The 26,562-nt window shown below is 39.3% G+C and overlaps 13 protein-coding genes across 13 annotated transcripts; 4 read left to right on the forward strand and 9 right to left on the reverse strand.

Annotated features, from left to right (window-relative positions):
• Window positions 1-49: 49 nt before the first annotated feature.
• On the reverse strand, window positions 50-1,408 carry HOS2 (histone deacetylase HOS2; the record flags this gene model as incomplete). The annotated part of the gene is made up of 1 exon (XM_018364954.1): window positions 50-1,408. One exon carries the CDS (start codon window positions 1,406-1,408, stop codon window positions 50-52), a length of 1,359 nt encoding a protein of 452 aa, XP_018222054.1.
• A 482-nt stretch (window positions 1,409-1,890) lies between these two features.
• On the forward strand, window positions 1,891-3,711 carry IME4 (mRNA (N6-adenosine)-methyltransferase; the record flags this gene model as incomplete). The annotated part of the gene is made up of 1 exon (XM_018364955.1): window positions 1,891-3,711. The coding sequence occupies one exon, from the start codon at window positions 1,891-1,893 to the stop codon at window positions 3,709-3,711; it is 1,821 nt and encodes a 606-aa protein (XP_018222055.1).
• Window positions 3,712-4,478: 767 nt separating this feature from the next.
• COX13 (cytochrome c oxidase subunit VIa) lies at window positions 4,479-4,868 on the forward strand (the record flags this gene model as incomplete). The annotated part of the gene is made up of 1 exon (XM_018364956.1): window positions 4,479-4,868. The coding sequence occupies one exon, from the start codon at window positions 4,479-4,481 to the stop codon at window positions 4,866-4,868; it is 390 nt and encodes a 129-aa protein (XP_018222056.1).
• Window positions 4,869-5,505: 637 nt separating this feature from the next.
• Window positions 5,506-7,104, reverse strand: CDC55 (protein phosphatase 2A regulatory subunit CDC55; the record flags this gene model as incomplete). Its single annotated transcript, XM_018364957.1, has 1 exon — window positions 5,506-7,104. One exon carries the CDS (start codon window positions 7,102-7,104, stop codon window positions 5,506-5,508), a length of 1,599 nt encoding a protein of 532 aa, XP_018222057.1.
• Window positions 7,105-7,917: 813 nt separating this feature from the next.
• RPS26A (40S ribosomal protein eS26) lies at window positions 7,918-8,277 on the reverse strand (the record flags this gene model as incomplete). Its single annotated transcript, XM_018364958.1, has 1 exon — window positions 7,918-8,277. The coding sequence occupies one exon, from the start codon at window positions 8,275-8,277 to the stop codon at window positions 7,918-7,920; it is 360 nt and encodes a 119-aa protein (XP_018222058.1).
• A 1,135-nt stretch (window positions 8,278-9,412) lies between these two features.
• COX4 (cytochrome c oxidase subunit IV) lies at window positions 9,413-9,880 on the reverse strand (the record flags this gene model as incomplete). The annotated part of the gene is made up of 1 exon (XM_018364959.1): window positions 9,413-9,880. The coding sequence occupies one exon, from the start codon at window positions 9,878-9,880 to the stop codon at window positions 9,413-9,415; it is 468 nt and encodes a 155-aa protein (XP_018222059.1).
• An 875-nt stretch (window positions 9,881-10,755) lies between these two features.
• On the reverse strand, window positions 10,756-12,492 carry TPN1 (Tpn1p; the record flags this gene model as incomplete). The annotated part of the gene is made up of 1 exon (XM_018364960.1): window positions 10,756-12,492. One exon carries the CDS (start codon window positions 12,490-12,492, stop codon window positions 10,756-10,758), a length of 1,737 nt encoding a protein of 578 aa, XP_018222060.1.
• Window positions 12,493-12,874: 382 nt separating this feature from the next.
• On the reverse strand, window positions 12,875-14,014 carry DI49_1793 (putative hydroxyacid dehydrogenase; the record flags this gene model as incomplete). Its single annotated transcript, XM_018364961.1, has 1 exon — window positions 12,875-14,014. The coding sequence occupies one exon, from the start codon at window positions 14,012-14,014 to the stop codon at window positions 12,875-12,877; it is 1,140 nt and encodes a 379-aa protein (XP_018222061.1).
• A 306-nt stretch (window positions 14,015-14,320) lies between these two features.
• STR3 (cystathionine beta-lyase STR3) lies at window positions 14,321-15,718 on the reverse strand (the record flags this gene model as incomplete). The annotated part of the gene is made up of 1 exon (XM_018364962.1): window positions 14,321-15,718. The coding sequence occupies one exon, from the start codon at window positions 15,716-15,718 to the stop codon at window positions 14,321-14,323; it is 1,398 nt and encodes a 465-aa protein (XP_018222062.1).
• Window positions 15,719-16,248: 530 nt separating this feature from the next.
• On the reverse strand, window positions 16,249-16,773 carry MND1 (Mnd1p; the record flags this gene model as incomplete). Its single annotated transcript, XM_018364963.1, has 1 exon — window positions 16,249-16,773. One exon carries the CDS (start codon window positions 16,771-16,773, stop codon window positions 16,249-16,251), a length of 525 nt encoding a protein of 174 aa, XP_018222063.1.
• Window positions 16,774-17,652: 879 nt separating this feature from the next.
• On the forward strand, window positions 17,653-18,918 carry GTS1 (Gts1p; the record flags this gene model as incomplete). The annotated part of the gene is made up of 1 exon (XM_018364964.1): window positions 17,653-18,918. One exon carries the CDS (start codon window positions 17,653-17,655, stop codon window positions 18,916-18,918), a length of 1,266 nt encoding a protein of 421 aa, XP_018222064.1.
• Window positions 18,919-19,843: 925 nt separating this feature from the next.
• On the forward strand, window positions 19,844-22,549 carry ATG1 (serine/threonine protein kinase ATG1; the record flags this gene model as incomplete). The annotated part of the gene is made up of 1 exon (XM_018364965.1): window positions 19,844-22,549. One exon carries the CDS (start codon window positions 19,844-19,846, stop codon window positions 22,547-22,549), a length of 2,706 nt encoding a protein of 901 aa, XP_018222065.1.
• Window positions 22,550-23,188: 639 nt separating this feature from the next.
• Window positions 23,189-24,901, reverse strand: TOS3 (serine/threonine protein kinase TOS3; the record flags this gene model as incomplete). The annotated part of the gene is made up of 1 exon (XM_018364966.1): window positions 23,189-24,901. The coding sequence occupies one exon, from the start codon at window positions 24,899-24,901 to the stop codon at window positions 23,189-23,191; it is 1,713 nt and encodes a 570-aa protein (XP_018222066.1).
• Window positions 24,902-26,562: the final 1,661 nt, after the last annotated feature.

The raw sequence follows: 26,562 nt of genomic DNA on the forward strand, positions 1-26,562 counted from the left end.
AAAAAAAAAAAAAAAAAGGGAAATGAATTGAGAAAACAAGCTGTACAGTTCATGAAAACGTAACCAGTCCGCTATTTTCCTTTTCTATTTGTCGAAGCCTTGCTGAAGAGTCCGTTTCATTTTCTTCGTTCATTTCTTGGATCATTTTGTCCTCCTCTTCCGTTAAGGCGCTAATATCCTGTGTCGGTATGCACTCGGCATCCATTCTTACGCTTGGAGCACCTTGTAGGTATCTGATGTTCTCTAGACATCGTATCCTGATGTCTTCCAAAAGCTTTTTGCTATTTTTATTTTCATATAAGTCATCTAAGACTGGATATAATGAATAATCTGGCCCAAATGAATCGCGGAATGGGATATCTTCGGGGATGTCCTCCGGTAATAAGACATCATTCAAAATTCCTGTTTCATAGGTCCAGAGTCGTGAAACATTTTTTGGCGTATAACCCCCGCCTCCAACTACTAGCATTGGCAGGCCAAACGATTTTACAAACTTCACACATTCTCCATGTGCCTTTATGTTTAAATTGAAGCAACCCAAGCGATCATGGCCTAAAGAATCCGCGCCACATTGTTGAACGATAGCCGTTGGTTTGAAAGTCATTATTAAAGGGTCTACAATGGACTTGAAAAGGTTAATGTACGAATCATCGTCAATACCATCTTCTAGAGGTACATTTAATGCAAAATGTTTACCTTTATCACAACCAATTTCTGTTAAATCACCTGTTCCTGGGAAAAATTCACCGTTGTATTTATGGAATGATAATGTGAAAACTCGATCTGTGGTATAAAATGCCTCCTGAACACCATCGCCGTGATGCAAATCGATATCTATGTAAAGGACTCTTGGATGATACCTTAATAAATTTAAAATAGAGAGGACGATATCGTTCACGTAGCAAAATCCGGAGGGACTATTTTTCTTTGCATGATGGAGACCACCGGACCAGTTTATTGCTATGTCAGACTGATTGTTGATTAACTTTCTGGTAGCATCAAGGGTCGMACCAGTGTATAAGGTTGTATAATCGTATAAATTTTGGAAAATAGGGCAGTCATCTCCAATATTAAAATTTTCTAACGTGCCTCTAGGCAGCTTGTTAACATTCTCTGGTGAAACCTTGGAGAGAAAATTGACGTAGTCTTCTGTATGGAACTCAATTAGCTCATCCTTAGTAGCGCTTCTTGTTTCGTAAAGGTCCATGATTTTGTGCAGCCCATAAGAAGAGACTAAGTGGTCCGTTAGCATGAGCCTGATCGGTTTCATTGGATGCTTTACACCATAATGGTAATGTGAAGCTTTGGGGTTGAAGTGGTATGATACCCTTGGCGAATAATTAGAATTAAACTCAAATGACGGTTGACTGTTTCTCGTCTTCACGTCATAACTAAATGTTCCAGACATGTTACGCGTTGTTAACTAGTTGATACTCAATTCGAACGTGCTTAAATGTACAGACGTTTCGCGGGCACTTAGCCATCGTTACACTTATAAAACAGAATAAAAGTTGTTTCAAAACATTATCATTTCAAGTTTAATTACATAAGATCACCATCACTCTTAACGATGCTGCAGGATTATCGAGAATCGCCCATATACAGTATAAACAAGGCATTTGAAAGTAACTGAGAGGTTACCTCAGCTACCTGGCGGTACTATTCACCTGAATTGACTTGAGTTGCGTCTTTCCAGCGTGACTTCTGCGTAGAAAATCGCTTTCTTTCGTGCTTGTGAAACCCATCATAAACAAAGAAAGAAGAGGGTCTTTCGGGAACTGTAACAGATCGCTAACCGCTGGAGCCAAAGAACAGAAAGATGGACAACTACGAAGGACAGAACCCAATATAAGTCAGTAGTGCATATTTCAGATAGTTTAAGAAGTGAGCATGAGATTCGAACGCGTCAAAAATTGTAGGGAGGCCATGATTAACGATAAATTAGTGCATTTTTTGATCCAAAATTACGATGATATCCTGAGAGCGCCGTTGTCTGGGCAGCTCAAAGACGTATATTCATTGTATGTCACTGGTGGCTACGAAGGTTGCTCAGAAGACTTGGGTGAGGGGAAAAAGAACTTACTTGAGTTTGAACAGTTTTGGAATGATCTTGGAGATATTGTTTTGGTTACGCCAAAGTCCATTCAGTTCGAACAGAACCTACTAGTTGCAGAAAGACCTGAAAAAATTGTCTTTTTGGATGTTTTCTCTTTGAAGATTCTCTATAATAAATTCCACCCTTTCTATTATGTATCGAAAGTGCCCTGTTCCTCATCTGATGTAGAGATTTCGAGTTTGACAGCGGCAGAAGCAGATTCTAAGGGAAGCCATTTATTGGATAGACTGTTCAATGTATTGGACTGGGACGAAAATGTCAGTAATCAGGGATTGCCACGTGAACAATTAAGTAACCGTTTACAAACTTTATTACGGGAGAAACCATCTTCTTTTCAACTCGCTAAGGAAAGAGCCAAGCACACAACAAAAGTTATCGAATACATTCCCATATGTAGTGATTACCTGCATGCGTCTTTATTATCTACCTCGGTTTACATTGTCAATAATAAAATTGTTTCCTTACAATGGTCCAAAATATCCGCGTGCCAGGAAAACCATCCAGGATTTATCGAATGTATTCAATCGAAAATTCATTTCATCCCCAATATTAAACCACAGACGGATATTTCTTTAGGAGATTGTTCGTATTTGGATACCTGTCACAAATTGAATACATGTCGGTATGTTCACTATTTGCAATATATTCCGTCGTGCTTACAAGAGCAGGCCGATCATAGCACTGAAAGTCACAATGAAGAAATAGAGTCGAACGTACCAATACCATTCTATACCCTAGGAAATTGCTCCGCACATTCAATTAAAAAGCCTTTACCTGCACAATGGATCCGCTGCGATGTTCGTAAATTTGATTTTAAGATACTGGGGAAGTTCTCGGTGGTCATTGCGGACCCCGCATGGAATATACACATGAATCTACCATACGGTACTTGTAATGATATTGAGCTCCTAGGCCTGCCCTTACATGAACTGCAAGACGAGGGAATTATTTTTCTTTGGGTAACGGGCAGAGCTATAGAACTGGGCAAAGAATCCTTGGATAACTGGGGGTACAAAGTAATAAACGAAGTTTCCTGGATAAAAACAAACCAGTTGGGCAGGACCATAGTTACTGGCCGCACGGGGCACTGGCTAAACCATTCCAAAGAGCATTTATTAGTGGGTTTAAAGGGTAATCCAAAATGGATCAACAAACATATCGACATTGATCTGATTGTGTCCATGACCAGAGAGACTAGTAGGAAGCCAGACGAGCTGTACGGTATAGCTGAACGTATGGCGGGGACGCATGCCAGAAAATTAGAAATATTTGGAAGGGATCACAATACTCGGCCAGGATGGTTTACTATCGGGAATCAATTAACGGCCAACCGCATATATGAAATGGATGTTGAAAGAAAATACCAGGAATTTATGAAAGAAAAGAACAAAAATGGTGGTACTAATTCCAGCAGCAAAAAAATCGATAAAAAGTCTAATTCAAAATTCCAGCAGCAGCAATATTGGAATATGAACAACAACAAGTATTTTATGGAAAATAAGCAGAACACTATGGATAAAAAACAAAGCTCTTTTGAATCCAAACAATCACAACAACAATTTCAAACACTAAATAACCTATATTTTGCTCAGTAAAGTGTTACGTAAATTTTTTAGACACAAAAGAAACGAATAGCATTGCGTAATTAGTCTCTATTATGGACATTCTGGGAATGAACGCTGTACTGTAGCTCTTGCCTGGTAATTTTGCAAAACGGGGAATTATCTGAATTACTTCCATTTTTTTCCTTTATTGTTCAATTCCATGTAGTTTTTTACATCAGACGGCAGCCTCGTTACCCGGCCTAGCGCAGGCCCATTGTGTCAATTCTAAAGAGTAACTCCTATATTGCCACTACCAACCTATCTATAAAGGCTGATCGCAAAGTGTGCAGTGTAGGCATTCCTGCTCTCCATGGGTTTCCCTCCCCCTGGATGCTTAGTATATTTCCCGAAACATCTCAGTGCAAGCTGCAAAAAAAAAGAAAAAGAGTGTTGGCAATGAGCGGAGAACGAAACAGACTACTTATTACACAGCATACCATCTCTGCCGTGAAAGCCAATCCTGGTGTCACTAAATATTTCATCATACTACCGCATAGCTAGTGGTCACTTTTTGTACGGTTTTATTCCGGGTAACGGCCTGTTTTTTCCCACCAATGAGACGCACTTCTGGGAGTATCGGCTCAGAGAAACAAAACCCCCCAGCTGGGAGCTGCTGATGATGAGCAACGAGGGTATAATGATATAATAAACATCACAACTTGCCTTGAACTATTTTTTTTGAGCATCACACGCTTTATCCTTATCAAAGTCCCATATACACATAACTACACATATTTAACAAATAACCAATAAAAAAAATGTTTAGACAATGTGCTAAGAGATACGCTTCTACTTTACCCCCAAATGCTTTGAAGCCAGCGTTTGGCCCACCAGATAAAGTGGCGGCTCAAAAATTTAAAGAATCATTGATGGCTACCGAAAAGCATGCTAATGACACATCGAACTTGTGGGTCAAGATTTCTGTTTGGGTTGCACTACCAGCCATCGCCTTGACTGCTGTGAACACATATTTCGTTGAAAAGGAACATGCAGAACATCGTGAACATTTAAAGCATGTTCCTGACTCTGAATGGCCAAGAGACTACGAATTTATGAACATCAGATCCAAACCTTTCTTCTGGGGTGATGGTGACAAGACCATGTTTTGGAACCCTGTCATTAACAGGCACATCGAACATGATGATTAATCGAGTGAGTGAGTGAGTGAGTGAGAATAACCTTTCGAATTCTTTATTTATTGTGAATTTTTACTAATTCTTACTTCTTTTATATTCAGATAAAAAAAACTACGAAAAAAAAAGAGAACTTAGTCCTTTGATAGGAGCTAAGGCAGATTATGTATCTTGAGAAGCGGTATGGCATACATCCCTTCTTAAACATATATAAAATATAATGCAAATGTATAGGCATAAACATACTACATCTATGAAAAAGATTTTATTACTTTTCTTCTTAACCGGCGTTGCAAAAGTGTGTATACTCTAGTACAGTGATGGTAAAAGTTCCGCTAAAGGTGTCAGACTTAAGTCAGTACGTTTTTTACAGAGCAGATGGCCCATCAGAAGAATGCCGTTCTAGAGTGAAAGAATCAGAGATAAGGATAATAAACACGTTTGAGATAGAATAAAAAATTTAAGTAGAAAAGATAAAACAAAAACAAAAATAAACATAGAAAATAATTTAGTAAAAAAGATAAATCTAAATCTTAAATCTAAATTCAAATTCAAATTCAATTTAAAATTTTTAAATATAACAGTAGTGTCGGGATATGAGTGAGGGAGGGGAATAATATAAAAGGAAAAAAGAAATGAAGGATTGTTATTACTATAATGCGGAAAAGATGAATAAATTATTGGTTGCAGCGACGGCGATACTGTTTTCCCTCGGATGCCATGAAAAATGTAAAATATTCTTCTTGAAATCAATATCATCACCCCAATCTTTATTTCTTGCTGACCTCTGTGCTAATGAACCGTATCTTTTGTTTCTGAATGCCGTTTTGTCAGCTTGTAACACGATTTCATTCATTTCCGTTCCCGGATCTTCTGCGCTTGCTGCTTCACCCCCGGCTATACTACTTCTGGAGCTATTACTACTACCAACCATGCTTGTATTGCGTCCATTACTTCTACGCTTGTGACTACTGCTACTGCTGCTCGAATCTTTATTCTGTATGCTGTTGTTATTGTTTTTGTTGCTGTTGTTACTATTGCTACTGTTGCTATTCAGCGCATTGTTTTCATCAAAAGTTTTCACTATGCCGTTGTCATTATCACCTGAGGTTACTACGTTTGGATAGATCATAAAATTATTATTGTAAGAACCAGTCATTACACTTGAACTATCGCCGCTGAAATTAACTTCAAATTTATCGAAGATCGCATCGTTTTCATACGTATCGCTCAATCTTTCCTTCAATTGCTCATGGATATTTATAGTTTTCAAAGGCTTGTTGTCCATGTTCACATCCCAAATTTTGACAGTTAAATAATCTCTCGATGCAATGTATCTACCATTTGGACTGAATTTTATATCAGAAATTGATGACGTGATTTCTGTGAAAAAATTGTGATTGATGGGATCTAGATATTCTTCAAATGTTTTGGTTTTGTTGTCACATAACGAGTTCTGTCTCATATCACATAATTTGATTGTACCTTTAGAGGAAGAATACATGAATAAATTACACTCTTGAGGATGAAATTCTGCACTTGTGATCACTTCAGTTAATTCTTCCATATTAGTAGGCTTGATGTCTACAATATTGAAGCTTTGATCAGGTATATCTAAATTCCATAAATTAATACGCAAATCATCAGCACTTAAAAACGTTTCTTGATCAGAATTCAACGATATCGAATTGATGTGATAGGTATGTGCATTGCTATATATACGCTTTGGAGTAGCAGCAATGATTTTATCGTGTTGTGATAATTGAGGTAGCTTCAAAGATTGTAGGGATAATACAGCTTTTACGGAACCTCCTCTACTGTTATGATTATCAGACTTGCCCTTTTTCTCAAAAGTAACCCCTTCGGTTAAGTTGTTTTGACTCACCAGTTTAATGTTTTTCTCATAAACTTTCCAAAGCTTTATTGTTTTATCATTTGTACTCAAAAGAAAATGAGACCTTTGAGTTGGTCGTAACCATTTAATTTCATTTATCTTCTCCTCAATCTCCAAGGACTTCAAGTAATCGAATTCCGCATCATGACTTTGAAACTCTGTCAAAAATTTATATTCGCAATGTCTACTATTACTTCTCTCGAAGAGTACTACACGCCCTCCTTTATCACCAGTAGCCAAATAATTTCCAGTATAGTCAAATTCTACAGCTGTAATAAGATCGGCTTCTGTTACCACGATATCTGCTTTATCACCAAAACATTGGCTGAACTTGAAATCAAAATTATTTTGTGCCATTGTGTATTATATTTAATCTCTCTATGTGCAAGACCTTTTCGGTTCGTGTTCAGTATGCTCGTTCGTTCGTATGAAATCTCTGTTGGGACCCTATTATCTCCCCTTTTGAATATATGAGAGAAGTGGGGGGTTATTGTATTACACTATCTTATTTACCCTCTGATAGAAAAACAAAATAGGCCAAAAAAAAAGGGTGAACTAAAGTAAAAAAGCAAGCTTGAATTGGCACAGCTGACTTTTTCTAGAATGCGGTTGTATGCTCAATTCCTCCAGTATAGCGGATGAACACTCTATCGTAATTGTCTTGTCTCGTGCAAACTCCCTTTATCGTTCACGGGAATCTTGGACAAAATCGAAGGGAAAGAAAGAAAAAAAGTAAGTAAAAAAACGAAAAAATCTAACAAATCTAGGAACTATTGACGTGTGGGGGGGATATAAGCCAATGGACACAAAGAAAAACACGTTTTTGTCGTGGCGGAAAAATAATAGTTACTAGTTGTTTTCCTATGTAGTACGAGTCTAAACAAGACGATTATTGTAATCCAATGCAATATACACAATCAGTATCATCTTCTAGTTATAAATTACTTTTTGACCAGGTTTTTTTCATTATCCCATTAAAGGGAAAGAAAGGGAGGCAAAAAAAATCAAACGGAAAAAACACATTCGTAGGATATGATTCTTCGTGCGACGTGATGGTAATACGGTTTGATCTATACTTTCTAACATTCTTTTGCGTTAGTGTTACTGTAATGGTTATTTTATGATTAAAAGGAGTAAAAAATTACTTATATTCTACTTATTTTAATCAACTTATAAAGCCTTCTTGGCGGCATCAGCAGGGGAAACCTTGTTTTCTCTGTTGAATCTTGGTCTTTGAGGTGGAGCTCTGTTCTTTCTGTTTTCTCTGGATCTGACTCTGACAATTCTGGCGTGAATAGCACAAGAAACACAGTAGTGCAACTTGTTGTAAGTCTTTGGCAAAGCGTATTCAGGGTAGACAGAAGCTTCAGACAAATCTCTGACAGCAGCAGCTTCGACAATGTTTCTGATAGCCATTCTCTTAATAGCCTTATCCTTTGGAATAGACTTGGAACAGTTGACACATCTGACTGGCTTGACGTGACCTCTACCTTTCTTGTTTCTACCGTTGGAAGCTCTCTTCTTTGGCATTTTGAATGATCTGAATATGACATTTGTTTCTTAGTTCTCACAATATATTGCGAGAATTTCAAAAAAAATTTGTTAGTAACTTGTTATTTTATTCGAAGAATTCATAGTTCCGAAGAGAAAAGGATATTCGTGTCATGTTTGAACATCGTGGGGCTTTTGCTTTCATTGTTGGGTCAATTTGGAGGCTCATTGTTTGACTCTTTCTCCGGTGTGTCCTTAGACCCGAACGCCTATGAGTGTGTATTAGACGGTTGGTTTCTGTCTTTTCGTTAGATACAGCTACGCCTCTCATGATTTGGACGATATCTGTTCACAGCTTTCTCCTCCTAGATTAACATTCGCATCTTTTCCCTTTCCTCTTCTCACATCTTAGTGCCATTAACATACTACTTGAAGACTGTGGTTATATGCTCTTAAATGACAAGCAATAGGAAGTTTTAGCTATAGCGAACTTTTATTTAGTAGATATTTCAAATACCGACTAATCCCACAAGATCCAACGAGAACGACAGCGTACACTGGCATCTGGAGGCGCCTCGCCTAGGGTAGATAGACGTTTGGGCCCAACAAGCAGGCTTCCTTCCTTCCAGAACCGGAGAGGCTTCCCCCGAGGGAGGGGGGCACGTTACTGACCCGCTCACACTGTTCAGCCCGGGCGGGGCCAACTGGATGTCTGCGCGCTCGATCCTTTTTTTGGTGCAAATATTTAAAATATTTTATGAAATAGAAAGCTTTTGGTATGGGTTTATGGTGTTTGGATGTTGAGAAGGAAACAATTTGGTACAGTAATCATTATGGCAGATGCTATATTTGATTTCTTAAAAGAAGACAGAAGAGGGAATAATAAATAATTATGACATGAATTGTACTAATATTAATAAGAATTTTTAAGTAAAAATATATCTTGGCCTCTCTCAATTTTTTTGGTTATGTATTTTGTTTTTTGTTCTTCGTTGTAGATTTAGTAAAGCACTTGTTCCAATCTTGCGGCAAAGAATTCTCTTTAAATACTTTTTTCACATATACGTATGTGTAGTAGGAGTTTAGCCTCATAAAAATATCTCTTTGGTTTCCAAAAAAATAAATATAAATAGAGAATGGAAAGTAAAACAGAAAGGCGACTTTAATAAAAAGGTTAATGATGGTGATCATCACTTGGAACACCGACAGGGTTTAGTTTGTAAACAGAACCACATTCCCAGCATCTGGCAACTTCGTTAACAGTAGGCTTTAACCACATAATAGTATGTGAACCAGCAGGAGAACCCGTACAACCAACATAACGATAATCATCATACGATTCAATGACGATAGGGTCTTTCATGGTACCCTTTCTGGACGAATCTAATGGTTTGGTGTCAAAGATATCGATACCTTCTAATTTACCTAAAAGTTCTAATCTTGCCAAACCAGTTTCTTGGTCTAGGTCTGTTGGAACAGTACCTTCTTTAGCACCAGGACCGATCAAAGTTTCAGGACCGTTAACTTCAGCTAGGGTTTGGGCTATTTTCACCACTGGCTTCTGTTGAAGCAGACACCTTGAACTCCATAGAGTTCTTGTAGCCGGCTTAACTAATCTTATTGATTGACGAAACGAAAGCATTGCGTTTATTTTCTATTTGTTTCTACGGGACCAAAAATGGGAAGGGCGATGTATAAATATGTTAGTATAGTGCTTCTTGATGGAGAGACCGTATAACGGTCGGAGTATGTGGGGGAGACAATGTTGGTCTTTGCACATGCACGATATAACAGATCTCCGGGATTTTATATCGCGTAAAAGGCAGGTAATAGCCATTTAGACTTGTGACTAAAGTCTTATCTCTAACTCGATTACATTTCAGGTGTCTGTTTGGCTCTTTCGAATTATATTCGAATAATGACTTATTTCTTTCATCAGGATTTCCCCTCTCATCTCATGCAGTCTTCGAGAATTAACTTTAACATACGGTAAAAAAGTAATAGTTCTTTTTGTCTTGTTAAGTTTTACGCAATCAGCGTGCTAATATAAAATAATCTTTTGTAAGAAGAATGAAATACTTCAAATGTCCGTAAACCTTTCCGTTCGATGTTTATACTTGGGAAAAAGTAAAAGTGGTCTTTCCTTGAGCAGGGTTCATTTTCTCTTCCCTTTATTTGCTACTATCCAAGATGGGAGATATCGCTTTTTCGCTGGACGCCTTCGGAACCTACTGATCTCATTGGTGGGGAGTCAGCTGACGTCGGAATGAGATCGCGACAGCAAATGGAAGAACATGAGCTGATAGTCCAAGTGTCAGCATTTTCCCAAGATACCATCTAGGGGCTCAGGTTGATACCCCAATGAATGGCTGTGTGTTAAATAAATGCATTATTGCCAAAGTTATCATACACAATACTGCGGCTCCCGTTAACGCTAGCTAAGGTTACCTTTATCACTATATAATCAATAATGTATACAATTGCTGTTTTATATAAGCATAAGCGATGACGTGAGAATTATCGCCCAAATTTACGAAGCTCTAAATACCGGCAAGGTGGATATACAACACCAGAAAATGCCATACTTAGCCACATGGCCACATCACCACCTTCTTCACCAAATTTGGCAGCAATTGGTCCGACCCAGTATGCTTGCGCCATACCAACTACCACACCGGCAACACCTACAACAAAGGCAAACGTCGCAGCGTAACCATGTGTTAGAACTTCATAGTCTTCCCATTTATCCCAATTATAACGGTGCATAGTCACTTTATGTTTTCTTTTCAACAAATGAATATTCGTCACTGAACTCTTTTCAAGTTCTTTGGAAGATCCGATTGGCTCTGATTCCTCCGTTCCATCCGTTACTGGGGGAAATTCTTTGGTGTATAGATTTAAGAAGTATCTTCTGAATATCATGTTTTCTTCAAATAATAAAATGAAGTACATACTAATCCAGTAGCCAATCATTGGCAGGAAATTCCCCAATATTGTACTAAAATGATTACGACCCACCAATGCACAAACCAAATAGACTATAGTGCACACGATGGACCAGAACCAACGTGGAATTTTTGCACAAAAAACACTAGAAAGTTGAATCGAGAATGCTGCAGAGTAGGTATTAATGATATTATTAGATACCAAACTGAATACCAGCACTATCACACAAAACTTTCCAAATCCGTTCCAGCGCTGGAATCCTGCCCAAAGTAGCCCACCCATGCCATGAGTGTCGTACTGCTCTGCCCATGGCTTGTATGACATGGCCACAGAAGCCAATAAGAGACCTAGAACACCTACAAAACAGGTGGGTAAAAATGTCCCGAAAAATGTTAAGCAAAAAATCTGAACATATGGTGTATCTTCTGGGAATAAAATGTAATAATCGGCTGTAATGGACCCCCAGGTTGCTGTGATACTATAGCATAACGAGAAAAAACTCATCCAATTGCCCTTTAGGGTAGAGGAGTCCAACGTTCCTTTTGAAACATAAGTATTGACTAAGCTATATTTATCACTTGATGAAATGTATAGCAATAAAAATGCTGTCAACACGGGAACGGACAAGTATGTTTCTACTTTAACGACTTGTTTAATACCGAAAATGGCAACTAAGAAAGAGAGTACAGTCACTATAACAATTCCGACCCATAGAGGCACTTTGTCGTTAGAAATAGCAGCTAGCATCTCACCGCCAACCACAGAGTTAACCACAGACCAACCCATCACACCAATAATAGAGGCGAGTGCTACAAATTTAACGAACCACCATCCAAATAAATATCTAGCTGTTACCATTTGTCTACAACCGGACTGTGGTCCCATAATCGAACAGTAGGCAGCAATTAAACAACCAATTGTCACGGAGATCAAACTCGATGCTAACGATTCTCTAAAGCTTAAACCAAAAAGCAAAGGCCCCAATAAAAAGGACGACATAGAAGAAAGACCGCCTGTGGCACTCAACCATAGCCCAGCAACATGAAAGAACTGCCTTTTTGACGTTCCTCTTTCGTAGGGGGATATTCTCTGAATACCAGTCGACTCCACACCCATTGCATCTACTTTTTTGGAAAGCCAAGACGCTTTGTTAACAATCTTTTGAAATAACGATGGGTTCGAATCAACATTTTCTGGTGGTGAGTTTAAAGAAGAAGTCGGAGTTCTTTCTTCATAGATTTCTATCGTGTCTGTTATGTGTTCTGTCTTGTCTGCCTTACGCTTTACGCTTGTGCCCATATCATCCATCTAGAGTTTTTGCTTAATGCCTTTGTATAACCAATCAAACTGAAAAATATTGAAGAACGCAAGATGCTCTACTAAAAAAGAGTATCGACGTTCATTTTCTTTTTAAACGGCTATCTTCATTTTTGCAGCAGCATTATTAAAGCATTTAAAAGTAAAAAAATCTGGATGAGATAAGATGCGGCGCGGCCGACTCCGAAATTCTCCACACGCAGACAAGAGTCACACATCTCTAGGATGTTATTATTGACCCAACGCATTCATGAAGCAGTAGTAACCCACACTTTGAAAGCTTTCCTCTCTTGAAAATTTTGGTGAAATATATGGAGAGAGTCTTATGATTTAAAAATTTATATACATATTTATGTACGTGATGCTCTTACAATCAAACTATACGTGAAAAGAACTTGTCTTCTGCCACGTCTCCAGATGCCACTCGTAAAATTTTTGCCAATGCTAACTCACAACTTTGCTCAAACACTTCCTTTGTCGCACTGCCCAAATGTGGAGTAATTGAGGTAAGCTTGTCAGAAACTTTGATTTCCTCATCGATAATAGGCTCATTATAAAAGACATCCACGCCAAGGTGTCTGATTTGTCCTTTCGCAAGGGCATCCGACACGGCTTGTGGGTCTAAGATTGCGCCCCTTCCCAAGTTAACTAAAATCAACTCTGAATTGCAATGCTGCAAAAACTTCACGTCAATCAAATGCTCTGTCTGAGGAGTTCCAGGTAACGTGATAACAATAGCATGAAATTGGTGTAGCTTGGGATATATTGTGTCATCTAGTCCATGAAACTTCCAGTTTTCGCTTCCAGAGATTGTGGATTCTTCGCTCCTTTTGCAATAATGTATTTGCATTCCTAATCCGTTCTGCAATTTGTAAGCCAATTGCTTGCCAATACTTCCGAGACCAAGAATCAAACATTTTTTTCCTCTTGGTGATTCAATGAACATGTTGCCCACTTCGTGACCAAAAGCAAATCCGTCCTTCCCTGCAGCTTTGGTTCTCGCCACTATTGTGTTCCCAGTTTCTCTAGCAAGTTTCTGACCATATGAAAACTTCCTGAAACCTTCTAAGATGTGCCATAAGCCGCAATCTGCCACATCATTACCGACTTCATGAAGTTTCAAGTCTTCAATCAACCCTTCGTCCTGATCGTCTTGGTAGTTGTACAATTGAATATTGTGTTCACGTAACGCATCCAGGTCGAGCCCATTGCAGCCTCTCGAACAAAGCACAATGCATTTTAAATCGTTTCTAGGAAATGATCTATGTTCAATGATGTCACGATTCAATCCGCCAATTCTGTGAAAGGCAGGAAACCCGCCATATATAGCAGTAATCTTGTCTTTTTCATGCTCCTCCAGGAAACGAATAAACTTTTCCTTGGTATCCAAGTCATAGCGCAAGATATCGAATTTCTCTGTGAATTCTTTGGAATTTAGTGTGGCTGATGTTTCACATGGGTTGGCGATGAAAAGAACGGTGGGTTTCCTGGTGGCTGAAAAAGCGTCAAGCATCGTTATTTATTTGCTTTCCCTGTTGTGATTGTTACAGAATATACTATATTAGAAACATCCAATCACTCCTCTTTGATCCGCCCTTATACCTATGTAGTGCAGGCAATCTACGAAGATTTCTTTTTTCGTAAGCAAGTGTCTCCGAAAAGTAAACAAAAAAGACTAACGACAAATCGAATCAAAAAAAAGTAAGTATTGGTATATTGTTCTTTGATATTTGAGTTTATACAAATAATACAGTTAAATATTAGAGTCCTTTCTTTTGTGGCTCCGAAGTTCATGAAGAGTAGATGCGGCAGGTTTTTTCTATAGCTTTGAACCCTTGATGTTCAATTCTGAATCCTTTCTGATGAAATCTTCATTGTAAAATTCTTCGTAAATACTTAGAGGCTTATGCAAGTTGTCGACGGTGGTATTCACAGCCAAGTGTTTATTCAAATTATTGTAGAGATACTTGCCGTTATCTCTAATTTCTATAATATCTGCGTCAACCATTGCTGCCAGCAAGTCTTTTTTCAGATCCACGATATTTTCAATACCACAGCAAAGACGAACCAAATCCTCGGGGAAGTCTCTTTCCTTTCTCAGTTCGGGGTCAATGGAGGCATGGGACATCTTGCAAGGCATAGATAGTAACGAATTCACGCATCCGAAAGACACCGTAACAGCCCATATGTTCAGTTTCTTGGAGCTTACCAGTCTCTTTGAATGCTCGAATGAACCTGTGTCGAAAGACAGCACAGCACCTGGCCCATTGTTGAACGATTGATGGAGCTTGAAATCTGGGTTGGAGCGTAATCCCACGAATCTGGTCTTTGTAGCTTTGTTTGTGCTGGTAGGTTTGAACCCGCACGAGTCTTCCAGCCAATGGGCCAAAATCATCGCATTTCTCTGTTGTTGATGTAACCTGACTCCCAGAGTCTTCAAGCCTCTCACAAGGAGCCAGGAATCCATGGGAGATAAACCCGCCCCCGTAGAATTGACCACAAAGTACAACTTCGAGGCAATTTCGGCCGTTTTACTGATGATAACACCGCCCATCAAGTCGTGATGGCCGTTGAGATACTTGGTGGCAGACTCGTACACGACATCGCAGCTTGGGTTCAGTTGCAAAGGATTGCAATTGAGACCACTCATCATGGTATTGTCGACGATGACTTTGGTGTCGGGAGAGACGCATTTCACAAAACGTAGTATTTTAGGGATGTCCACCACTTTGCAAAGCGGGTTTGTTGGAGATTCCAAAAGAACACAGTCGACCTTATCTAGGGATTGGAAAACGGTCTTGAACCTTTCAAAATTGGAGGTGTCCACGTGGACCGTGACAGCGTGGGTCTGGTGCTTGAAGAAATTCAGCAGTCTTTGAGTGCCCCCGTAAAGATCGTCACCAGCTATTATTGTTGGAGTATGGTCTTCGGTGCCGTTGAGTAAGACCAGCCCACGCAAAATAATATCTAGCGCCGTCATACCGCTGCTGACGGCCAACACGTTCTCCTGTGGGACACGGTAGAGCTTACCGATCTGGTTCTGCAGAACGCTTCTCGTAGGGTTTCCCGATCTGGAGTAATCGTAATTCTGTGCGGCCTCGTTATTCAGGTCCACTTTGAAAGTGGTCGACAGATATACCGGTGGTACCGAGGCAGAATGTTGGTCATTCTGAGAACCTGTATTCACCACGACTGTATCCAATGTTTTGATTGGCATTTTAGTTTTAGTTTTGCTTGTTTGTTGTTTGTTATATATTCCAGATTAACCGATAAGCTTCAAGTACAGAACCTGGAAAAATGTATAACTCACTGTATATATATATATATATATACGTAAGGTATGCATTCGTATGTTACCTGTCGTAGCCCCTAGCGGAGCGGATAAGAAAGGTAATGGGACCTCCACGCTTACACGTTTACACACTTTTGCGATGCGATGAGTCCTACCAGAGTAGCAGCAACCAACTACTTCCACTAAGAAGGGCCCAGTCTGAGGCTGGGAGGCACAACTGTGAAGGCGCGAGTGCATTCCACAACGCACGAAAAGCGGTCAAAATGAGTCAGCCGAATGTGCGGTCGGCAAAACTGTGGCGCCACAGCAGAAACTGTGTAACGCAGAGTGGGCGGCTAATCTGGGCTGAACGAGACAGCGGCTAATATCTGTATACATTTGCGAAAGTACACACGCACATAATTGTATATATAGTTGTATTTATTTATACAGTTGTATGTATGTGGTTGTGTGTCCTATACATCCGCGAACTCTTTAAACTCTTCCGGGATTTCGAACTCCTTTCTGATCTGTTCCGGTTGCAAGAAAAATTTCTTGTAAAGGTAGTCGACGAGAATCTCAATGTTGTCAGTGATTTTCTCCAGTTGGGCCTTCTTTAGTTGAACCATTTGTTTTTTATCTTGGATCTTGGCTGCGTCCCATCTGATGCTTTCTATTTTTTGCAATTTTGTGCTGTTTTTCTTTATTTCTTCCAGGGTTTTCTTTCGCTGTTCTAAGAGAACGTCCCTGATGTATGTTTCTTGGCCGACGGTAAACTTTTGACGTCTGCCGAGTTGCAGCGTTTTCTCTAGTTCTTGTTTGCAAGTGGCAATATCGCCTTCTGTGTCTTGGATCTTTTTCTTCAGCATCTCGCTCGAGTCATACAGCGTTTGGAGGGTTTGGCTCTTGAAACACCAGTATATGTTGATATTGCCGCATTTTTCCACCGAGATTACGCCGTCTTCATCGATCATTTGTTGCACTAAGTCTTTAACAATCATGGGCGAAATACCGCACTTTTTGGGAATGCTTTTCTCTAGTTCTTTGATGTTGTAGAACGTGTATGATTCCTGGAAAAACGAGAGTATCCGGTTTTTCTTTTCTTGAAGCGATACCGTTTGTCTCTTTGGCCCCTAGAAAGTATAAGAGGAATGTTGTCCACCCGATTTACAAGTTAGTAATTGTTTGTTGCATACACGTAGAAGACAAAAGTCAGGACATACCATAGTTGTGTGTGTATACTGTTGCAAGCTAGGTTGTTGGCCGTGCGAGCTATGTTACGGCGAAGAACATTGGTGTGGAGGTTTCGATATTTATATGCGTTCTCTAATCTGGGCGGTTATTTTTTTTCCCTTTTTTTTACGCATAGAAACTTCAAGAAAGACAGAAACAACTACCCAGGGGCTCAAGAAGAGAAGCAATGTGTTTACGCTATATATATGCGCTGCAAGCTTGTAGATGCATTGGTGAATGCGGTATATATGGGAGGTTTAGTCTTTTTCAAGTCTTTGTTTTACGCATGTTTATTATACTTGATAAGAGCAAAAGCGACGTTCAGCTCCTGATAGCAAATAGGAAAGTAGGCGAAGGTTGAATTCAAACTCCTTGTACGTTGCGATTGTTTTTTGACTAAAACCTGCAACTCTTTCGTTTCGATGGTGAAATAAGATGACGTGGCTTTTCCGGGTCATCCGATGATAGGGGCACCCGGAAAACGTTTCGCTAAAGAAATTATTACTGTTTATCTCAGAATGCTTCACAAAAGATGGTAGTAAGAGCTCGGTGACTACAGGATCATATTGGATCACCTAGCACAAGACAAGGTTGCTTTTGGGGGATTTAAGGCAGAGATATTTTAGTTTTCTTTGCGATAAGCCAGAATGAGGTTCAGAAGCTCTTCTCATGCTTCAAAGCATGTTGATAGAGAATTAAAGGACTTGGTTAATTCATCTGACAATGCTAACAAATGCGGTGAGTGCGGTAACTTCTACCCAACGTGGTGTTCAATCAATTTGGGGGTTTTCCTTTGTGGTAGATGTGCCTCCGTTCACAGAAAGGTGTTGGGTGGCAGGGACGACGACGCCTTTTCCAACGTCAAATCGTTATCCATGGACAAATGGACGAGGGAAGACGTCGATGAGTTGGTGAGCCTTGGAGGTAACAAGGGTAATACGCGATTTTGGAACCCTAAAAACGTTCCCTTCCCCTTTGACGGTGATGATGACAAATCTGTCGTGGAGCATTATATTAGAGACAAGTATATTTTGGGTAAGTTCAGGTATGATGAGATCAAACCCGAGGACTTTGGTTCGAAAATGGATGATTATAGTAGGGAATCGGATAGGTTCGATGAAAGAAGTAGGAGCAGGAGCAGGAGCAGATCTCATTCGTTCTACAAGGGAGGCTACAATGGGTCTGATAATGGCGGTTCAAGAGACTCTTTTCAAAGCGGCGGAAGCAGATATTCCAGACAACTGGCGGAACTCAGAGATATGGGGTTCAGCGACAAAAATAAAAACCTAGAGGCTTTATCGTCTGCCCACGGCAATATCAATAGAGCCATTGACTATTTGGGAAGAGGTTCGATTTCGAGAAGCAGCACACCCGCTTCAGCACCAGTATCAACCCCACCCCTACCCAGAAGACGCGCAACAACCAGTGGCCCACAGCCAGCTATTTTCGATGGCACGAACGCAATCACGCCAGACTTCACTTCAAGCTCTGCGTCATTTGCACAAACGAAGCCAGCCGTTTTTGATGGCACTCTCCAACAATACTTCGACCCTGCTACAGGCATGATATACGTAGATCAGCAGCAATATGCCATGGCTATGCAGCAACAGCAGCAGCAGCAGCAGCAGCTAGCACTCGCACAGGCCCAAGCACAGGCACAGGCACAAGCACAGGCACAAGCACAAGCACAGGCACAAGCACAAGCACAAGCACAAGCACAAGCACAAGCACAAGCACAGGCACAAGCACAAGCACAAGCACAAGCACAAGCACAAGCACAAGCACAAGCACAGCAGATCCAGATGCAGCAAATCCAGATGCAGCAGCAGCAGCAACCACAGCTAACGTATCAGCAGATTCAACAGATGCAACAACAGGGCCAGCAGCCACAAGGCTACTTCTACATGCAATAAAAAATGAAGAGTTATCGGAAACTTCACCGCATTGCATACGTCAATACTTTATATAGAACAACACTCTAGTAATTAAGATATCTACAAATAACGAATACATAACAATCCGTCACCCTTTCCGTTGCCACGCCCCACACAGCCCCACTGTACGCCTCCTGTTCCATGCGCTTGCTCTTCACCTCAATGACTAATACCACCGTTCTTGATCCACACTTTGAGTAAAAATTACCTGGGTGGCGTTTTCTGCTCGGTCCGTTTCGACCGCTGAGAGCGAGAAAAAAAAGGGATTGTGGGCGGTAATGTAAGGAAACCCACTTGTTAGATTCAATGAGATAAGGAGCCCTGTTTTTCTCGTTACTCATCTTCTGATTGTTTGTTTGTTTCATTTTTTTGTAGTGCATCTTATCGGAGTAACTATTACTGGAAAGCTATACCGGGGAGCATATCAGTCATATTCAAGCACCTTTTTTTCTTTTTACCTGTTCAGCTTTAGTTTCTTACTCTTTTCCCTATTACCATCTACCTTAGTTCGTGATTCATAGTTTATCGATCGTGGAATCGATGGAATTCTGAAGGTCACTTGGATGGCAAATATACAAAGAGCACGATACACTATTAATACCTGCCCGATCACATTATTTTGTTTTTGTTTTTGTTTTTGTTTTTTGGGCCGAAGTTAATTTTAAAACGCCACATTTCATTACCTTTAATTTAAGCACTAAAGCTTTCTTTTACCCTTGTTTGACAAGCAAAGAGGGCAAAGATTGGTAATATAAAAGATAAAAAAGAAATAATATAATCGTAGTAGTACTACCAATAATAATAACAAATAATATAACTTAAAAAAAAAAAAAAGAGAGGAACGTGAGAACTCTTTCCACAAAACGAGTTTGAAGCTAGACCCATATTTTAAGTTTACTCACCAATGCCAACCAAGGAAACAATGACAGATATCAGAAACAGAGATCAAACAACCTCGGTGAACCACAATCTGATGACAAGTGCAGGCAACTATACTGCCGAGAAAGAAATCGGAAAGGGTTCATTCGCCACTGTGTATAGAGGGCATCTGACATCTGATAAGTCTCAACATATAGCCATTAAAGAAGTATCGAGAGCGAAATTGAAGAACAAGAAACTACTAGAGAACTTGGAGATAGAGATTGCTATCTTGAAAAAAATCAAACACCCTCACATCGTCGGACTGATTGATTGTGAACGAACATCTACGGATTTCTATTTGATTATGGAATACTGTGCTCTTGGTGACTTAACATTTTTACTGAAAAGACGCAAAGAACTCATGGAAAACCATCCCTTACTAAAGACGGTATTCGAAAAATATCCTCCACCAAATGAGAACCATAATGGCCTGCATAGAGCATTCGTCTTGAGTTATTTACAACAGCTAGCGTCTGCTTTAAAATTTTTAAGATCCAAAAATTTGGTTCACAGGGATATCAAACCTCAAAACCTATTATTGTCTACCCCTTTGATTGGATACCACGACTCCAAAACGTTTCATGAGCTAGGCTTTGTTGGAATTTATAACTTACCTATTTTAAAGATTGCGGATTTTGGGTTTGCAAGATTTCTACCCAACACTTCACTGGCAGAAACTCTTTGTGGTTCACCGTTATACATGGCACCCGAAATCTTGAACTATCAAAAATACAACGCTAAAGCGGACCTATGGTCTGTCGGAACTGTGGTATTTGAAATGTGTTGCGGCACTCCACCATTTAGAGCTTCTAATCATTTAGAATTGTTCAAGAAAATCAAAAGAGCAGACGACGTTATAACGTTTCCTTCCTACTGTAATATTGAGCCTGAGTTAAAAGAGTTGATATGTAGTTTACTCACATTTGATCCTGCAAAAAGAATAGGCTTCGAAGAGTTCTTTGCCAATAGGGTAGTTAATGAAGATTTGTCTCCTTATGAATTGGAGGACGATTTACCTGAACTGGAATCCAAGTCCAAAGGTATCGCTGAAAGCAACATGTTTGTTTCTGAGTATTTGTCCAAACAATCAAGAAGGCCTAACAGTCATTTTGAAAATCAACAATCAACATCAAATGATGCCGATGAACTTAATGAAGACCTAAAGAATAGTGATATACTATCCACTTCAGCGGTTAAAACAAACCGTACTCAGAACATAGAAAGAAACGACACAAATAATAGATACCACAATAACTTGATTTCGGATAGAACTTTTGAGAGAGATTATGTGGTAGTAGAGAAGAAATCAGTTGAAGTAAATTCACTTGCTGATGAAGTCGCTCAAGCAGGGTATAACCCAACTTCTATAAAGCATCCTACCCCAACTCAACATATCTTACTGAACCAACAATTCTCTCAGAATAATCAACCGCCTTTTCAAAATCAAGGGGAGAATCAGAGAGTATTGAGAGCCGCATCTTCTTCTAGTGGTGGAAGCGATGGGTCTAGGCGACCATCTTTGGTAGACAGACGTTTATCTATTTCTTCGCTGAATCCATCTAATGCATTGTCAAGAGCACTTGGTATTGCCTCGACGAGGCTGTTTGGTGGTACTAGCCAACAGCAGCAACAACAGCAAGTTGCATCTTCACCACCATACAATCAAACTTTGCTAAACCCGCAACTTTTCCATGATCTTACTGAAAATATAATATTAAGAATAGATCACCTCCAACATCCAGACATGCAGAAGTTGGATAACAGTAATATTGTAAGCGTTTTGGAATCCCTGGCTGCAAAAGCGTTTGTTGTTTACTCCTACGCAGAAGTGAAATTTTCGCAAATTATTCCATTGTCAACAACATTAAAAGGCATGGTTAATTTTGAAAATAGGCGTAGTATGGATAGTAATGCTATTGCAGAAGAACAAGATTCAGATGATGCAGAAGAAGAGGATGAAACACTAAAGAAATACAGAGAAGACTGTTTGTCCACAAAAACTTTTGGAAAGGGTAGAACTTTTTCTGCCACATCACAATTAAGCGTTACTTTCAATAAACTACCACTTTCAGAAATGATTTTGTTATGTAGCGAAGCCATCGTATTATATATGAAGGCGTTATCAATTCTGTCAAAGTCTATGCAAGTAACTTCGAACTGGTGGTACGAGTCTCAAGAAAAAGCGTGCTCTTTGAGAGTCAATGTATTGGTTCAATGGCTAAGGGAAAAATTCAATGAATGTTTGGAAAAGGCCGATTTTTTAAGGTTAAAAATTAACGATTTAAGATTCAAGGATGCCGTTGAGGTAGATGAAAGCCAGGCTGTTGAAGAAAAGGGCACTGTAGAAGAGCCGGTATATTTGGAGAAGTTACTATACGATCGTGCTTTAGAAATTTCTAAGATGGCCGCTCATATGGAACTAAAGGGGGAGAACTTGTATAACTGTGAATTAGCATATGCTACTTCACTTTGGATGCTAGAGACCTCCTTGGATGACGACGATTTTACCAATACGTATAGTGATAATCCTTTCAAAACCAACATCCGCTCAAAAAGTAATGACGGTGAGGATAAAGAGAATTATCACAATGTATTGGATGAAAATGACAGATTGATCATAAGAAAGTATATCGATAGCATTGCTAATAGATTGAAAATATTGAGGCAAAAGATGAATCATCAAAATTGATTCATGATGTTTGCGTAGCACGGTTTCCTTATGATTGTGAATATTCCATCCTATTCGAGGATATTCCATGGTTCTGGTCAGCTATGCTTAAATATTTTACAAATTTGCCGTTGCAGTAAAAAAAAATTGTTTTTGTTCTTGTTTTTGTTCTTGTTTTTGTTTTAAGTGTTGTTTTTTTTTCAGAATCCGGTGTTTTTTTATTTTGGATGGGTTTTATTTTGATGTTTGAATGTTAATGATGGAAATCAGCAAATTCCTTTGTTTTTGATGTGTTAATTTTTTTTTGGTTTTTTTTGTTGGATTGTGTCTTTCTTCGACTATACGTATCCAGTTATTCCGTTTTTTTGATTTTTTATTCTTTCAGATTTCGTTCTTTAAAGTCTTCAACTATATATATATTATAATATATTCGAGAAATTTTGATTTAAGAATTTTTGGCTTATAAAAGGTACCTAAACTACTATTTCGCATGGTCAACCATTGTGATGATTTTATTTTACATTTTGTTGATTTACGTTTAGTTCTTACGCGGGGCGGCTAATTTTGAGATCAATCATGATATAAAAAAACGATAACTCGTAACGCACACTTTTACCAGTCTTTATGGTCGTATATCACATCTATAAATAATATAGAACACTAAAGCTTATATATCGACATTTGCCTTCTCGTATGTTGCGCATCACCCGCATTTAACACGATTGACCCATCTGTCTCCGTCTTAAATTCTCGCTTACTTCCAGGATTTTCTTTTACTACTTGACTGTCTAGTTGCAGGCAAGTATGCATTTGCTGATGAAAATCACCAACAGGTGTGAGTGCAGGACTTAGATCCGTTTGTGTGTTCTCGAAAGAATGTTCTCCAAAAGGAGGTACAATTCTATATTGGACGGGCGCACAGGAATTAATCCTTGACACACCTTCATCTTCGTCTACAGAGCAGTATTGGTTACTGATGGGCGGGGCATCTTGAATGCTGATTTGAGATGTGAAGGCGGTAGATGAAGTGAAAGAGGAAAAGGAAGAAAAAGATGACTCTCTAGAATTAATGTTGTGATATACTGGGGGAGATAATGTACCTGCACCGGCTGGTGAAGGTGAGTATCTTGGGTTTCTTTCAGCGTCAGATCTGAGGTTATCGCGGTCAAAATTTTCCATATAGACACTATCTAAGGAAGAAAAAGATGAATTTATTGGCAGATTGAGCAATTCTGCCTTTTTGGATGAAGGCGGCGGGTGCTGTGGAACCTTTAACTCACTAAATGTTTCCGAATCAGTTGATATAGATTTGGCAACAACAGCACTATTACCGTAACGACACATGAATGAGTGTGTCTTTATTTCTGCCAAAGTTATCCGCTCACTAGGATTTTTCTTCAATAGCCTGTTTAATATGTCCTTGGCATCGTTATACTCTTCTCTTGTTAAGTTTGGATGGCCACGCTTAGACACCTGCTCGTAAGAAGGGAAGGATAAAGGTTTGCTAATAATATTATCAAATAGTTCCAAGCCAGAATTAGCGTTGAAAGGTAATTTTCCGAACAACATGCAATAAAGAGTTACTCCCAACGACCATATGTCAATGGCGGATGAGCAACGATAGTCTCCTTCAGTGGTACAAAGTTCAGGTGCAAAAAATGCTGGGGTGCCAAGTGTTTTGGATTTTGAAATTTGTTCATGCGATGATTGAATATTAGTATTTTCAGCTGCTGTCAATATGGAAACGCCAAAATCGGATATTTTCACTGTGCCATTTGATGAGATTAACAAGTTCGATGGCTTGATGTCTCTATGTGTAATGCCTTGGGAATGTAGATACTCTAGACCCGATACTACATCCGATAGTATTTTCCTTGCTTGTCCAAAAGTGAGTATTGACGGCCCCACTGCTTTTATTTCTAGTTGGTTCTCTGGACACCACTTAACGGGGCCCCTTGAGCAGTATTCCAGTACCAGGTAAACTTTTGTGCTTTCGGGATCATTCAAAATCTCGTATAGTTTCACAATGTTTTCGTGGTGGCATCTTTTCATTATCTCAATTTCTTGCTCAATTCTTGGATTTTCTACTGTCCCTTGCAAAGAATAGCCGCTTTTCCTTTCGAACCTGTTGAGAATTTTAATTGCGACCAATTCACCCGTGGTAAGATCCCTTGCCAATTTCACTTTACCATATTGCCCATTACCCAGAGTCCCTAAAATATCGTAAGTGTTTAGGACCTGCCTCTTTGATAAGGGATTATAAGATAGTTTGACTTTGTTTGTCTCTTTTATACGACTACTACTATTATTCGCATTATTATATAATAGAGATGTTCGAGGCGGCAGCTGAACCGGTTCTTTAAGTTGTACCATAGTCTTCAAGTTTCCTTTCTGAAATCGGGAGTGTGTGTAAGTGTATGTGTATGGGCCATATCTCGAGGCGTGAAGCACGGATCACTCGCAGCCCAAGCAATATATAGTATGTTTCAAGAATGCCCTTCTTTGCCGACACCTGTCCCAATGTACATGACGTTATATAACGCGCGGATAAATAAGGTACGCCCACTGTCGTACAATGCCCGCACAAAAAAAAATTCAGGGACTGGGCACGCTCAACGAAAAAAACAGCCAAGAGGATACGTGGTCAACATTGCTGAGGAGCCCTTCTTGGGGTAGAATGTTCAAAAGAAAACAACATTAGACCTTGAAAGACCAATACGAAAGGGCCGGCACTCTGGGATCAAGTGTATTGCGCAGAAGAAACCCGTTGAGCCTTTTATACAAGAAGATCTTAAAAAAGGTTCCACTGGAAGGGGTGTACTGATGGAGGGTATCAACAAAATGCAATTTATCCGAGGTGCAAAAACCTAAAGGCGTCCCGACGGACCTTTTAGAGGAATTCCGCATGGCTGTAACACACGGTAAACGAGGAAGTCACGCCGAGCCACAAAAAACACACAACACGGACCGTAATAATTCTCGTTGCACGCTCAATTGCGCTCTGATGATATTTACACAAAATACACAACAATAAACGAGCGGCTGTGCACACCCACGGAGTACCTAGATAAAGCTTGAGCATAAACTCACAAAAGCTCCTGATTCTTCGATATATTTTCTTTCGCGTTCTTGATCACCACCCTACCCGCATTTCGGTGGGCGCAGCGCAAAAGAATGTTAGGGATGCCGTACCGTGTATGTTTTTTTCTCTCTTTACCTTAAGATAAATTTAAGAGGGTACATCAACAGACTTGCCAACTGAGACGAAACTTTCACCATCGTTTAATTCATCTATTATATGGTTCATTTCGTGTATCATGTTTATTATTTCATTGAAGGTATATATTTTCTTGGGATGTTTCAAGAATACTTTTTTATCTCTTATTATAAAATAAATCATGCCCTCATGACAATCTCCGTACAACAGTCTTTGGCTTTCTTCCTCGTTTCTAACAAAAACCAGCGTTGCATGTTTTGATAAATCTACGTAAATTTTCATTCTTAAACAAAATACCAAAGTCTTCCTTTGTATTTATTATGAATCATTCACATAACACGTGATTTTGGTCAACATTCATATGGTATTCATATTGACTTTTGTTACTAAGATCATCTTGGTTCAAACTTGGTAAAAGAAAATAGATGCCTTCCTTACCAAATGGATAGTGGTAATTGGAATTATTAAATATAGTTCTTATTAAATATTCACTGTGTCTACTGGTAACTATATAAGAGTCTACAAAATTTGCCAGATCTTCCTTAATCAAGTATTGTTTAGTTTGATTTTCATCACTTGCATCTACATATTCACAGACTCCATCATCATCATCTCGTATGTAGATGTTTTCATTATATCTAAATACCAGAACATCCATTTTTTTAATACATTGGTTCAATTCAGCCAGGTAACCGTATTCTGACCTGAACAACCTGAATTCATCAAGCGTATTTATCAATATGTAAAACTTTTGTTTATCAAAAAGGGCTCCTGTTCTTTTTGTGGTCCAACTTTGTTTCGGTACGCAGTTTTTTTC

Source organism: Saccharomyces eubayanus, chromosome VII (assembly GCF_001298625.1).
Source record: "Saccharomyces eubayanus strain FM1318 chromosome VII, whole genome shotgun sequence".
NCBI classification, from domain to species: Eukaryota; Fungi; Ascomycota; class Saccharomycetes; order Saccharomycetales; family Saccharomycetaceae; genus Saccharomyces; species Saccharomyces eubayanus.